The sequence below is a fragment of the Poecilia reticulata genome, linkage group LG21 (genome assembly GCF_000633615.1).
Source record: "Poecilia reticulata strain Guanapo linkage group LG21, Guppy_female_1.0+MT, whole genome shotgun sequence".
NCBI classification, from domain to species: domain Eukaryota; kingdom Metazoa; phylum Chordata; class Actinopteri; order Cyprinodontiformes; family Poeciliidae; genus Poecilia; species Poecilia reticulata.
Window position 1 is genome coordinate 23,745,473 of NC_024351.1, and position 14,412 is coordinate 23,759,884.

The window sequence follows — 14,412 nt, forward strand, 5'->3', positions numbered from 1 at the left end:
TATATATATAGAATTAAAGTTTTCCTGATTTACAAAACTTTTCTGTTTTCTAAAGTAAAAAATTCACTTTAAGCTTATGAAATGACAAAAGTGCTGTTTCTCCTGTTCAAAAGCATCAAATGTCTCCTGTATCAACAGGTTTTTGTTGGTAAAAACCATATAACCTAAAAAGATGAGCAAAAAGATGCCTAGAACATTTTCTACTCATTGTTACCGTTTCCCCTGCAGGCTGAGGGAGTTGAGGCAGAACAGGAGGACCTGCCCATCTCTGAGGACTGAAGAGAAGCAGGAATCTTCAGTAGAGAGAAGAGCTGAGGGGAAGCTGTCCGGCCACACCCCGGCACATAGCAGCCCGTCCCCCCAGGCACCTGTATCCATGACAACCAGGTGCTGCTCAATCACCTGCTGGGCTTGCTGAAAGAAAAAACAAATGTATTTATTTCCTCTTTGACCTCCAACCAGTGTTGTGGTACTCGAAGTCGGTCTTGGTCTCGATACCGGTCTCGAGACCATTTTTTGATGGTCTCGGTCTCATCTTGGACTCGACCGCACTTCGTCTTGGTCTCGGGCGCTGAGGACTCGTCATTTTATTTCAAAACCAGTCGAGACCGCAACTGTGAAAATGTCACTAAACATACAGCATACTGTCCAGTTTATTTGTGAACATCTTTGTTTTCAGTGGATGCAAAACGCACTGATTAAAATCCAAGCAATTATGTGATTCCGTTACTCCCCCCACCCCTCCCCACTTTTCACTCGCACGCGGCGCTCCAGGACATGCGCAGTGGTTTCCTCTCAGCGGCAGAAGATGTCTGTCTAACCGTCAGTAATATAATAGCGCTGCATAAATCATAAGAAATCCGATGGCCACAGCTTTTTCTGTTTTTGGAGCACTTACAGAACTCTGCCAGTATGGTGAGGGGTTTTATACTTTGTCTAGTAAAACGAGGGACTCAGTAAAGCGCTAAGCTGCTAATGATGCTAAAATGACAGCAAAGCTTATTTTAGACATTAATGTAGTGTTGATAATGAGTTGATGATTGGTTTGATAGTAGCATCTAGCCTTCTGCTTCTGCTACGTGCCAGTTTTTAGATGCCTGGTAAAGTTGGTGAAGGTGTAAATACAGTATTACCACCATTATGATGAATTCATTTGAATGTGTGGTTCTGCAGGCTCATCATTCTCCTGCTCTGGGTCAGAGTCTCACTCCAATATGTAAGGCTGGATGGACTAGTCCTCTGTTGTTGGCATCTTTAATAAACTTTTGAATAAAAATTTTCTCTGTTGGTAGATAACTGTATCGCTGCTATCAAACTACAAAAATGCCTGAACAGGGTGGGGGCATGAAATGTCTCATTCACATTTAAAAAAACACAGTGAAACAAGTCGCTCCTAAACAAGTTGCTCTAAAACATTTCGTTGCTCTAACAGAAGGTAAACCAGCGGTCTGTGGAGCTACAATAACCAGGAGGTCAGACCAAAGCATTGCACTTCTACTTTATACAGACCATTAAGTGTATAATTTACATGTGAAAGGAAGAATTTAAAAGTATATGTCTACTTTAAATGTTTCAGATGTAACACATTTTAAGATGAGTAAATACAAAACACAATTTATGCATGAAACCATTATTAGTGTCTTTATTTAGCCACACAAGAAGGTCTAACCATGAGCAACCCTGTTTTCCTGGACCACTTCAAATCATTCCTATTAAATGTCCCTACAATGGGGCGTGATGTGTTGCTCATTGAGACCTTTTCGCCTACATAACACTGTGAAATTTCCTCCACTACGGTGTGTCGATACTGTAAGGGTGTGACCTGAATGCCATAAGGCAGCGATAATATACCTTCTGGTTGGCAGCAGATCGCTGACAGAAGGCGTAGACCTCAGTACAGGCGTGCTGCAGGGCGCTGCGAAGGTCTGCACCTCGCTGCAGCTGGCAGGACAGCAGAGAGGCAGCGTGGAGAAGGGCCGCCACCGAAGAGGCTGAGGAGTCTGAGAGGCAGAGAAGTGTCTGAAAACTCTGGCTCCACTAGTGGAAGTGCAGCAGATTTCACAAGGCTTACCCCAGATGGCACTTCTGATGTCCTGATGGATTTGAATGAGTAAGTCACACACACAGTTCCCTGTCACACCGGCAGAGTGGAGCAGGGTCTTTAGGTCCAAAGTGTCCCAGCACATCCCCTCACGTTCCCCTGGGATGTAGACCTCCACCCCTCTGTTTCTCATGGCTCTGGAGAGCTCCCCATGGACCGGGTCCATGGTAAGGAACAGCCTGCACAGTCAGGAACACATCAGCTGAACAGAACCATTCAAACCTCGAAATACCCGCCAGTGCTAACCTGAAGTTGGGGTGGGGGGTGATCCTGGGGGTCTTCCCATCGATTACACCCCGCTCATTGATGGTGAGGGACCCGTTGGGCTCTAGAAGAGCATTGAGGCGATCCAGGACTGAAGCACTGAGTAAGAAACACGTAGTGAGTGGTTGGCTCCAAACTACCCGAAAACTGATTGGCCATCACCCATCAGAGACTAAACTAAAGTCTGATCTTCCACCAGAACCCTGACCCGTCCCAAAATAAACTGCTGGTCAGTGTGGTTCACTGCAAGAGACATTTTCTATGAGTGTCTGACCAACTCGGGTACAAAGAAAATGTAGCTGCCACATTAAAAAAAAAAAAAACATCAGATTTTCAGTTAGGAGTTTATTGTTTTTTTCTGTCATTAATGATCAAAAACTATCTGGAGAATTAGAGAGATGATGCAGAAGTTGATACCTGCAGAAGTTGACATTGTCCATGAGCAGCCAGTCCCCGGCCTGCAGGGCCTGGACCAGCATCCCGTCCAGCCACTCAAAGCCGCCATTGGTCCAGCCGTCCTCCAGCTGGGCCAGACGCTCCTTCAGCAGAGTGAAGTCCATCTGCAGCTTGGACATGTCTGAAGGCAAAGCCTGCTACATTAGGGCACGTCGCCACTGAAACCATGGAAACGGCATCCTGCATATGATGCACTATAAATTACCGGTGAACACTTTGAGCTTGGTGTTGAGTTTCTGCAGCAGGAGGATGATGACCTCCATCTTGTTGAGTGCCTCACAGGTCACTGCTCCTCCTGGTTTTTGTAGTCCGTTCTTCTTCAACCACTGGCAGAACATGCCCCATGTCTGCAGCAGAAACTCTGTGTCCTGAGTGCCATCGTCAAGAGACATCAGTCCACGCCTTATCACCATGGCGACCATGTAGTCGACTGTCTCCAGCACTTGCTGCCATGGACGCATGATGTCCACCTGTATACAGGACGAGAGGGAAAGCTTACAGTGGTCGCTGGTGTTCTGCAGTAGAGCACAGGCTGAAACACTACCTGCTCGAATCCCCCCAGCAGCTCTGTGGTGTCCATGGCGCTGTTCATGGCCATCAACCGGAGACGGTGTCCCGTCAGCAGGGCCAGCAGTCTCACCAGGCTGGTCTTGCCACTGGCTGTGGGACCAACAACTATGGTCATCCAGCCCATATCCACACACTTCATCAGAGACTCTAAAGGCTTCAGGCACTGGTGTGTGATGGACAGTGGGGGGTCCAGAGCGACAGGGGCCCCCCCACTACGACACAGCACAGAGAAGCCCACCTAAAGCAGCAGCAAGCAGGGCACAAAGAAGACTTCAGCCATGTTAACTAGACAGATGGCAAGACGAGGTTCAACAGCGCTGACAAACCTGAACGCTGAGAGGAGTGATGTGGAAATGTTTGGAGCCACAGTAGGGCTCATAGTCCTCCCCAAACACCTCCCTGAACACCAGCAGGACCTGAGGGACACCACAACACACACACTGATCGATCAGCTGCTGGCTCACACACATCCTCACATTGGAGACTGTTGAAAAAGGTTGAAAGTTCAACATCTTTGAGCAACAGGTTCAGTGGGTGTTGAGCTTACCTTTGCCTTATCTGCCTCAGTTCTCATTCTGTCAGCATACACCAAGGCCACATGCTGGCCTGGGTTGAAAAATCCTGGCGACTGGTCAGTAAGCATCAGCTGACACCAGCGGAATACATCCCGCAGGTTGAACTCCCAGGGGCTTCCCTTCTGCCCCCACAGTCTCTCCACACAGACCTCCTGAACAAGCTGGAGGAAAACGGCAACAAAACGGGCGTTACTGAGCCTGAATGAGTGGAAGAAAAAAAGACTGAAATTGAATTTGTAACACTACATAGACTGTGTTTCTGGATTTTTCTACTGACTATATTTAAAGGGGTTAAGAAAATCATTCATTTATTGAAGACGAGTAACATTTTCTGCAGCAGTGATGCTAACAGATATTAACTACTAATTCATAAGCAGCTGTCACTGGCCATCAGGCCATGCAGCTTGATCATCAGACAACTTCTAAACAATCTGAAGGATGAACAAGGCTGGCTGGTTGGGAACACAATATGGCAGCTCAACTTCTGAGAACAACATGAACTCAAACGTTGTATATTTAACCAACCCTGTGGACTTCTGGGACAGAGTTTTTATGCAGATGACTCCAAATAAGAGATGATGAAGCACCTGTTCACTTTGGGTTGAAACAACAAACAGGAACAGTGTGAACATAGTGACAGTAGATGTAAGCTCTGTGTTAAGGGCTGATGAATGAGGTTTTATCTGGCACCACAGAAGCTCACCATCACTGGCTTGAATATGAACTCAGTGAAACAAAGCAGAGAAAGTTGTTATTTTTCCTCATCTGAAGTTTTCCTGACCTTTGACTACCAGACACAGCTCTGTTCTCTCAGAGAAACTCACCCTGTTATTGAACTCAACCATTTTTGTGATGATTTCTTTATCAATGGCGGGAAAAATAGAATTTCCAATGAACTCCATGTCTTTGTAGGTGAGCTGGTCCACAAAGACCTAGAAAGATTGTATACACACACAGAAGCAGCCAGTAAGCAGTGGTGATATTGACATCAATGGGTTTTAGTATGAGCAGAAAGGATGACATCATCAGCAGCATTAGAACTTCAGAAACTGTCCGGAGCTAAATATGCAGCATGAGAATGGAAGACGTTAGAGACGCACTGAGGAACTGACTGATGGCTGGAAATGATCATCATTTCCAGCCATCCAGTCTGCCACAAAACTGTAATGTGTGCATCTCATGAGATCCTAAATAGCTTATAAACATTGTTTATTTAAAAGTCCTGTTATCACTTTTGGACATTTTGAAGAGACTACACTATTATAACAAAGTCACTGTCACCTGAGTGAACCTGTTGAGGAAGGATTTGGGCAGTCCCTTGCGCCCGCCGCCCTGTGTGAACGGGTTCTGGCAGCCGAAGATCTTGGTCTTCTCCTGCTGGACCTGGAAGCTCAAGCCGAGCTCAGGAATGTAGATCTCTGCCCTGTGATCAAAGCAGGCATTGAGCCCCTCCAACACCGACTGGGAGGCCAGGTTCAGCTGAGGGATGAACAGCAGCAGGTCAACACTCTGAGTCTCATTCAGCATCCAACAAGAGTTTAAACTGGAATCACATGGACTTGATGAAATGGATAATCTACTACATTTAAACTTTTCAGGTTCTTCTGCAGCAGCGAGAGACAAACTAACCCGAGTTGAATCATAACCATAAACCTAAAAGTGTAGAAACTAAAACTACATGATTTGTAGTTCTTACTTCATCCAGGACAACCCAGTGGCCAGCCTTCAGAGCAGCCAGCAGGGGGCCGTCTCGCCACGCAAACTCTCCTCCCTTCCCTCCCTCCACAGGAAGATCTGTCCCAAACAGGTCGGTGATGTCCTGCCAGAGAGAACAGCATGAACACACCGCCGCTACCAGACACTCTCAGAGCGCAGGTGGATCACAGCCTTACCGTTTGCTCAGACAGGTTGATTCTGACCAGCTGGTTCCCGGAGGCCTTGGCCAGCGCCGCCACCAGACTCGTCTTTCCCACTCCGGGGGAGCCCTCCAGCAGCACGGGTCTCTGCAGCTTCAGAGCACGCAAAAGCCTCTGGGCGTTCATGGCCGCAGTGCCTGCTGTGAGGGCGTAGTCAGAGAGGCTGCGGCTCTTGGCTTCAGATCCTGATGGAACATCAGGTCATTCATAGGAAATGATTAGGGCAAAACGTTCTGCACCTTTGTCTTTGGGTGGTCGTAGCTTTAATTTCAACATCAGATGAACGAGAGACAAAATTACACCAATTTTTGTGTCAGAGCATATCCCAAACTGATTTTTATTAACTTGAACTAAAAACATGGTACAGAATATTTGGACAGATTATTATCAAAATTCTTATTTCTGATGCATCTAATGAATAGAAGAAAAAAAACTTTGATTTGTCAGGATTTAACCAGCCAGTTGTCTCTATGGATGATTCTATTAGTGCAGCTCTCCAGTATAATAAGCTGTAATTATATTGAAAATGCAAAAGAACAAAATAAACTTTGCTTTTACATGTCAACCTTGCATTTTCAAATACAGCTTCATACCAACATACCAGTCAGTTTAACATGAAGCCTGCATAAGAGCTATGGAGACATTAGACTGAAATGAAACTTTTTCTTCCACTGTTGTAAACTTAGAAATGTGTGCAACAATGCAGACTAATTGCAGTCACTTTGTTCTAGGGAAATATTCCCTCCCTCACAACGGACAGATTACATACATTTAATTGTATTTAATCCAGTTTATTTACACAAGAGCCCTCTCGGGACATGAAATGAAAAAAAGAGTCCAATCAAATTTAAATCCAATTGAATTCAATGGAGGTCCTGTCAAAATACCTAAGGTTCAACAGCCTCCTCCCCTCTTCATTAAAAGAATTAACAGTACAATAATATTCCACCCTTCCTTGGGCTGCCACCTTATCGTGGTGGAGGGGTTTGASTGTCYCAAAGATCCTAGGAGCTATGCTGTCTGGGGCTTTATGCCCCTGGTAGAGTCACCCAAGGCAGACAGGTCCTAGGTGAGGAACCAGACGAAGCGCAGCCTGAAGACCCCTTATGATGGAGACGAACATTGGACTTTTTTTTCCCTCGCCCGGACGCGGGTCACCGGGGCCCCACTCTGGAGATAGGCCTGGAGGTGGGGCACAATGGCGAGCGCCTGGTGGCCGGGCTTTTACCCACGGAGCCCGGCCGAGCTCAGCCCGAAGAGGAGACGTGGGTCTCCCTTCCAATGTGCTCACCACCTGTCGGAAGGGCCAAAGGGGTCGGGTGGTTTGTGTTACGGGCGGCGGCCGAGGGAGGGGACCCTGGCGGTCTGATCCTCGGCTGCAGAAGCTGGCTCTTGGGACGTGGAACGTCACCTCTCTGGTGGGGAAGGAACCGGAGCTAGTGTGCGAGGCTGAGAGGTTCCGGCTAKAAATAGTCGGCCTCACCTYRACRCATGGCTCTGGTTCTGGAACCAGTCTCCTTGAGAGGGGCTGGAYGTACTTCCACTCTGGAGTTGCCCACGGTGAGAGGCGCCGGGCAGGAGTGGGCATACGTGCTGCCCCCCATCTTGGCGCCTGTATGTTGGGGTTTACCCTGGTGAACGAGAGGGTAGCCTCCCTTCGCCTACGGGTGGGGGGACGGGTTCTGACTGTTGTCTGTGCTTAAGGGCCGCACAGCAGTTCAGATTACCCACCCTTTTTGGAGTCCTTAGAGGGGGTACTGGAGAGTGCCCCTCCTGGGGACTCACTTGTTCTACTGGGGGACTTCAACGCTCACGTGGGCAATGACGGTGAGACCTGGAGGGGCGTGGTTGGGAGGAACAGCCCCCCCGATCTGAACTCGAGTGGTGTTCTGTTGTTGGACTTCTGTGCTTGTCACGGATTGTCCATCACGAACACCATGTTCAGGCATAAGGGCGTCCATATGTGCACTTGGCACCAGGACTCCCTAGGCCGCAGTTCGATGATCGATTTTGTCATCATTTCATCGGATCTGCGACCATATGTCTTGGACACTCAGGTGAAGAGAGGTGTGGAGCTGTCCACTGACCATTGACCACTACTTGGTCCGCTCACCTCCAGGTTGGGTGGTGGGGAAGGAAGCCGGTCAGACGTGGCAGGCCCAAACGTGTAGTGAGGGTATGCTGGGAACGTCTGGCAGAATCCCCTGTGAGACAGAGCTTTAACTCCCATCTCCGGCAGAACTTCGAACACGTTCCGGGTGAGGTTGGGGACATTGAGTCTGAGTGGACCATGTTCCATGCCTCCATTGCCAAGGCGGCTTATCGGAGCTGCGGCTGCAAGGTTGTTGGTGCCTGTCATGGCGGCAACCCTCGAACCCGTTGGTAGACACCTTCGGTGAGGGATGCTGTCTAGCTGAAGGAGTCCTATCGGGCCTTTTTGGCCTGTGGGATTCCAGAAGCAGCTGATGGGTACCGGCGGGCGAAGCGGCATGCGGCTCGGGTGGTCGCTGAGGCAAAAACTCGGGCATGGGAGGAGTTTGGAGAGGCCATGGAGACAGACTTCCGTACGGCTTCGAGGCGATTCTGGTCCACCATCCGGCGTCTCAGGAGGGGGAAGCAGTGCAGCACCAACACTGTTTATAGTGGGGATGGTGTGCTGCTGACCTCAACTCGGGACGTTGCGGGCCGGTGGGCGGAATACTTTGAAGACCTCCTCAATCCCACCAACATGCCTTCTGTTGAGGAAGCTGAGCCTGGGGACTCTGGGTTGGGCTCTCCAATCTCTGGGGTCGAGGTCGCCGAGGTGGTCAAAAATCTCCTCGGTGGCAGGGCCCCGGGGGTGGATGAGATCTGCCCGGAGTTCCTTAAGGCTCTGGATGTTGCAGGGTTGTATTGGCTCACGCGACTCTGCAGTATCGCATGGACATCGGGGGCAGTTCCCCTGGATTGGCAGACTGGGGTGGTGGTCCCCCTGTTTAAAAAGGGGGACCGGAGAGTGTGCTCCAATTACAGGGGAGTCACACTCTAAGGCCTCCCTGGTAAGGTCTATTCAGGGGTCCTGGAGAGGAGGGTCCGTCGGATAGTCGAACCTCGGATTCAGAAAGAGCAGTGTGGTTTTCGTCCTGGCCGTGGAACACTGTACCAGCTCTACACCCTCAGCAGGGTCCTGGAGGGTGCATAGAAGTTCGACCAACCAGTCTACATGTGTTTTGTGGACTTGGAGAAAGCGTTCGACCATGTCCCCAGGGGGTCCTTGTGGGGGGGTTCTCCGGGAGTATGGGGTACCGGGCCCTTTGATACGGGCTGTATGACCAGTGTCAGAGTCTGGTCCGCATTGCCGGCAGTAAGTCGGGCTTGTTTCCGGTGAGAGTTGGACTCCGCCAAGGCTGCCCTTTGTCACCGATTCTGTTCTTTACTTTCATGGACAGAATCTCTAGGCGCAGCCGAGGTGTTGAGGGGATCCGTTTTGGTGGCCTTAGGATCCCATCTCTGCTTTTTGCAGATGATGTGGTCCTGTTGGCTTCATCGGAACGTGATCTCGCTGGAGCGGTTTGCAGCCAAGTGTGAAGCGGCCGGGATAAGGCTCAGTGCCTTCAAATCCAAGGCCATGGTCTTGAGGTGGAAAAGGGTAGAGTGCCTTCTCCGGGTCAGGGGGGTCGTCCGGCCTCAAGTGGAAGAGTTTAAGTATCTTGGGATCTTGTTCACGAATGAGGGAAGAAGGGAGCGGGAGATCGACAGGCGGATTGGGGCACCGTCTGCCGTGAAGCGGGCGCTGTACCGGTCCGTCGTGGTGAAGAGAGAGCTGAGTCAAAAAGCAAAACTCTCGATTTACCGGTCGATCTACGTTCCCACCCTCATCTATGGTCATGAGCTTTGGGTCATGACCGAAAGAACGAGATCACGGATACAAGCGGCTGAAATGGGTTTCCTCCGCAGGGTGCCTGGGCTCTCCCTTAGAGATATGGTGAGAAGCTCGGTCATCCGGGAGGGACTCAGAGTAGAGCCGCTGCTCCTCCACGTCGAGAGGAGCCAGTTGAGGTGGCTCGGGCATCTGGTCAGGATGCCTCCTGGACGCCTCCCTGGTGAGGTGTTCCGGGCACCTCCCACCGGGAGGAGGCCTCGGGGAAGACCCAGGACACGCTGGGGGGACTATGTCTCTTGGCTGGCCTGGGAACGCCTTGGGATTCTCACGGAGGAGCTGGAAGAAGTGGCTGGGAAGAGGGAAGTCTGGGCCTCCCTTCTGAAGCTGCTGCCCCCGCGACCCGACCCCGGATAAGCGGCAGAAAAAAATAAAAAAATAAAAAATAAATAAACGAACGGACGGACGGTCGGTCGGACGGACGGATAATATTCCAATGCAGTTGAGGTAAGCATTTACAACAAAACAACATTCACCTGTGCAAAAATTACAAAAAGAGCACCTTCAGGTGCCTCAGACCAGTGAGTTTCCATAGTGCTGGGACATTGAGAAAGTTTTACTTTCCTGACTGCCGAGTGCCGATACAGAGAGATAATTAACATCCATACCTATGGTGATGTAGAAGGGGCGGATGCCAAAGAAGTCCTCTCCCCACTGAGGGTCCCGTGGCAGGCAGGGGTCATAGACCCTCAGGGCCTCCAGCATCTCCTCATCAAACTGGGTCGTCCTATTCAGCCTCCGCTGCAAGAAAGCCAGACACATCCGGCGTGCAGCCAGAGCACCGTCTGCACAGGACGACGTAGTTCCTGCAAGGAAGTTCTGGATGAGCTGAAGCTCCTAGGGGAACACTGAGACAGGCATGCAGCTTACCTGAGCCAAGGCCATCTATGTAAACCAAGCAGGCAGCATGGACACAAGCTGTGACAGCATCCAGTCTGAGGTCCCACTCTTCCGCCTCCTCCTCGTCTTCTTCCCGTTCCTCATCTGCTCTCATGGTCATGCAGCTGTCCTCATCCCTCTCACACACAGCGTTGATGAAGTTCACCCAGGAGAGGATGTCTCTGACGCTCAGGACGCAGCGCCGGCCAAAGTCCTGCTGGCTCAACCACTCCACGAAGTCCAGCATCACTTCTGCAACGTCCACGCCTGGATTTCATTCAAAGACACGCAACATGTTCACTGTAAAGGCATCGGCAGCACTAATCCTGGACATAATAATCCCAGGGAGGCCCAGCTTAACTAACCCAGATGTTGGTTTACCATTTAAAGAGAGTCCAGAGCGCAGGTTGTGTTGGATGATCTGGACCAGGTCACTGCGGCTGATGCTCTGAGGACACCAGATCTCAGTGAAGCGGTTCCTCAGGGCAGGAGACAGCTGTCCACCAGAAGAAAGGTCAGAGTTCACCTCCACTTATAGCATATTGCTAACCCGTTTCAAATCTTTGGACCTTTCCACAGTTTGCCATGTTTAGTCCTAACTCTGAGCTGCAGAATTTTGAATAGTAATAGAAAATCCTTTTCTAAATCCCCGTTTAGCCCTTTTGTTCTCAATTAACGAATAATAAAGACGCTCAATTTTAAGGTTCAAACTACAACATTATGAACCAGACACACGTAGTGCACGTGTTCGACTTCTGCTCAGAGCTAAAAACAGGACAAACTCGGAGACAACATATTAGAGCAGACTGAGACAAACTTTGAAAACTTTTTGGGGAATTATGTATAATATTTTGCTTGATTTGAGTTTGCGTCTGTATTGTGACAAAATGCCAATAAGTATCCATTGGTGGATTCTATAAGATTATAGTTGACCTCTGGGGTAATTCCCATGTCTACCATGTTCCTCCCTACAGAGCTCCGTACCTCTTTCTTGCCAAAGTCTCCTCCAGGGTTCATGGTGGCCACCAGATGGAAGCCTGCAGCCGCTCTGATCAGCTCCACGTCATTGTCATCTCCGGTGCCCTTCTCTGCCAGCACCAGGCTCTTCTCCGTCTCCAGGACACTGGCAGGAAACACAGCGCATCACGACAAATTCTGCTCAACTATTTAGCAACTCGTAGGAAATTGTTACTCTAAACTGACAGAATAGATGTTGCCAGCACTTAGAAAGAGCAGAAAGGCCAAATTAGGTTAAAGGTTAAATTATCAACTGATGAGGCAAAACCTTGAAATATTTAAACAGTTCCCAAAGAAAAAAACAAAGAAAAATACATGATGGAAAACAAACAAAAGGAGAAAGGTGAAGGAAAATTTATTTGTGGAAAGACTATCGGAACCAGGACCGGTTCTCTGCTTGTACCTGTTGAGCCTTTCCAGCACAGAATCGTCTGCGAGTGAGATCTCATCCAGGAGGAAGACTCCACCCTCCTTCAAGGCCAGCACTAATGGTCCATGGTTCCACTCAAACAGTCTAACATCCTCACCAACAGTCTAGGAATGATCACACACAAATGATCATTACAAAATGGATCTACAATAGACCTATTGCAACTAGTAGTCCACTACACTCCGTAGTTTGTTCCTTCCCTGGCTTCATCACCAGTAGCTTCAGGTGTTAGCCTCCTGCTCATCCTGTCAGTGAATGTTTTGTATGAAGAGAACCTTTCATCCGTTCTATGAACCAGATATTTCCCATTGAAAATATTTTTTTCCTACAAAGCATAAGCAGATATAACAGAAGACTTTGCTTAGGAGGCAAAGTTACAGCCTGCCAGACCTGGTCTGCTTCTGCAGGATTTGTTTGGCCTCTATTTTATTTATCTCGGTTTATTAACATAGCTCCAGTTCACAACGGATTAATAAAAGATCTTACCAGAACTCCAACATGTGTTCATAAGTACCTGCTGGGTGTATCTAACGGGTCGCAGACCTCCCAGGAAGTCTGACGTCTCCATGTGCATGTGACAGTTGACAGAGAAGAACTTCTGTCCAGCCAGAGCTGCATACAGCTGGCAGATGGTGGTTTTCCCACATCTGGAGAGGAAACAGGATTAAAAGGGCTTGACAAGGAAAAATCTTCATCCTTCATAGAGTCAGCAAGGAAGAGCAGAGGATGGGCACAAGCAGCAGCAGGAGCTCACCCTGTGTCTCCCACCAGCAGAACCGACTCCCCGAAGCGCAGTGCTCGCCCCAGCAGCACCGCCATCCTCCTCAGGTTCTGGGTCCACACCACATGACGGAATTCTTCTGGTACTGCTGCAACGCTGCCCACCGCAGGATCTGGTGATGGCAGCAGGAGTCATGCTGAGGGGTCAGTGCTTTTGTCAAAACCTCCAACCATGACTACAGTCACAGCAGGCCCAACTCGTCACTTATTTAAGCCTCTAAAATGTTTTACAGTTGTATTAGAGAACTTTTCACCCATTCTATGGACCATATTTCCCTTCAAAGAAATTTTCCCTACAAAGCAGGTGCAGAACTAACAGAAGGCTTTGCTTGGGAAGCAAAGTTACGGCCTGCCCATGCGAAGTGAGATGACCGCTACTCACTGAACTGACTGATGAGCTGTTTCTGGGAGAAAAGACTGTCGGGGTTCACCGTCCGTTTGAAGTGCTTCTGCAGGGTGTCCAGGATGACAGCCTCCTCCTCCTGCTTCCTGACCCGTCCAGCCAGCAGCATGTAGCCTGGACCCAAACACTCTGCTCAGTCAGCCAGCCTCTACAGGAGGCAGGGCCTCACGTCTGATGAGACTCACCATCATCTGCAAGATGCTGCAGCCAGTCCTGAGAGGCCTCCGCCTGCTCCTCCAGCCGGTAGCGCTCCGCCCAGCGGAACAGGTCTCTCAGAGTGATGAAGCCATGTTTCCCCGCAAACACAGAAGATCCTCTGCGCAGTGACTGGGAGGTACAGGGGGATATGAGGCTGCAGTAGATATCAACACAGCCATACACAGTAAGGTAAAACTACCTGAAGGTCCAGCATGACCTTGACCAGCTTGGTGCAGTAGGATGGAGGTAAGCTACACCTCTGGTGCAGGATGGTCTCCAGCTCTGCACTGGGCAGCTCATCGAAGTGCAGCTCCACAAAGCGGTTCCTGAACGCCCGAGACAGAACCTGGACACAACCAGCTCCATTACAACCCCCGAGCTGAACAAAGTTTGTCTTCCTGTTGAGACCCTGGGATTCCTCTCCACCGTCACCACATGCATTCCACTGACTCCTCACACAGAAGAGCATTTAGCAATCAGCTGAACTGGACTGGATCTAATGGGATCTGAATGGAACTGGAAGCTCAGACTGGATTTGGATGAACATGATCTAAAGTTGAGCTAACTGGATTCTCTATGTGAGTCTGACCTGATCGTCCTGTAAAGAGCTTCAATTGTACAAGTTGTCAACTGGAAACAATGAACTGAGCTGATGAGAAACTGGAGGGAGGAAAACACTGAATGTCTCATCTGACATATTTATCAGTTCATTATGCAAAGGCAGAATTCATGAAGTTGATTTCATCAGGTGCAGCATGTGGTGCCACTACCACTTGACCTCTAGAAGGTTTCAAACACACAACGATGACAGTAACATCAAACTGCATGTCTGGGTTAAAAACACATCAAAAACTGAAAGGTGGGAAAAAAATGTGAGACTCAGCAGGGAAGCGGGGAGAGGGGG

General features: G+C 49.4%; 1 protein-coding gene across 1 annotated transcript in view; it reads right to left on the bottom strand.

The window, feature by feature from the left end:
• mdn1 (midasin AAA ATPase 1) overlaps positions 1 to 14,412 on the bottom strand; it is a 63,672-nt gene that overhangs the window by 32,987 nt on the left and 16,273 nt on the right. Inside the window, exons 26-48 of the mRNA XM_008398484.2 lie at positions 13,708 to 13,854; positions 13,496 to 13,637; positions 13,290 to 13,424; positions 12,882 to 13,020; positions 12,642 to 12,774; positions 12,101 to 12,231; positions 11,665 to 11,803; positions 11,062 to 11,176; positions 10,672 to 10,947; positions 10,410 to 10,607; positions 5,859 to 6,067; positions 5,663 to 5,785; positions 5,248 to 5,445; positions 4,791 to 4,898; positions 3,939 to 4,127; positions 3,718 to 3,807; positions 3,366 to 3,629; positions 3,027 to 3,291; positions 2,783 to 2,942; positions 2,348 to 2,464; positions 2,072 to 2,280; positions 1,852 to 2,000; positions 215 to 414 (exon numbers count right to left, since the gene is read on the bottom strand). Coding sequence (XP_008396706.1) covers positions 215 to 414; positions 1,852 to 2,000; positions 2,072 to 2,280; positions 2,348 to 2,464; positions 2,783 to 2,942; positions 3,027 to 3,291; positions 3,366 to 3,629; positions 3,718 to 3,807; positions 3,939 to 4,127; positions 4,791 to 4,898; positions 5,248 to 5,445; positions 5,663 to 5,785; positions 5,859 to 6,067; positions 10,410 to 10,607; positions 10,672 to 10,947; positions 11,062 to 11,176; positions 11,665 to 11,803; positions 12,101 to 12,231; positions 12,642 to 12,774; positions 12,882 to 13,020; positions 13,290 to 13,424; positions 13,496 to 13,637; positions 13,708 to 13,854 — 3,836 coding nt within the window. The remainder of the gene's footprint in view (positions 1 to 214; positions 415 to 1,851; positions 2,001 to 2,071; positions 2,281 to 2,347; positions 2,465 to 2,782; positions 2,943 to 3,026; positions 3,292 to 3,365; positions 3,630 to 3,717; positions 3,808 to 3,938; positions 4,128 to 4,790; positions 4,899 to 5,247; positions 5,446 to 5,662; positions 5,786 to 5,858; positions 6,068 to 10,409; positions 10,608 to 10,671; positions 10,948 to 11,061; positions 11,177 to 11,664; positions 11,804 to 12,100; positions 12,232 to 12,641; positions 12,775 to 12,881; positions 13,021 to 13,289; positions 13,425 to 13,495; positions 13,638 to 13,707; positions 13,855 to 14,412) is intronic.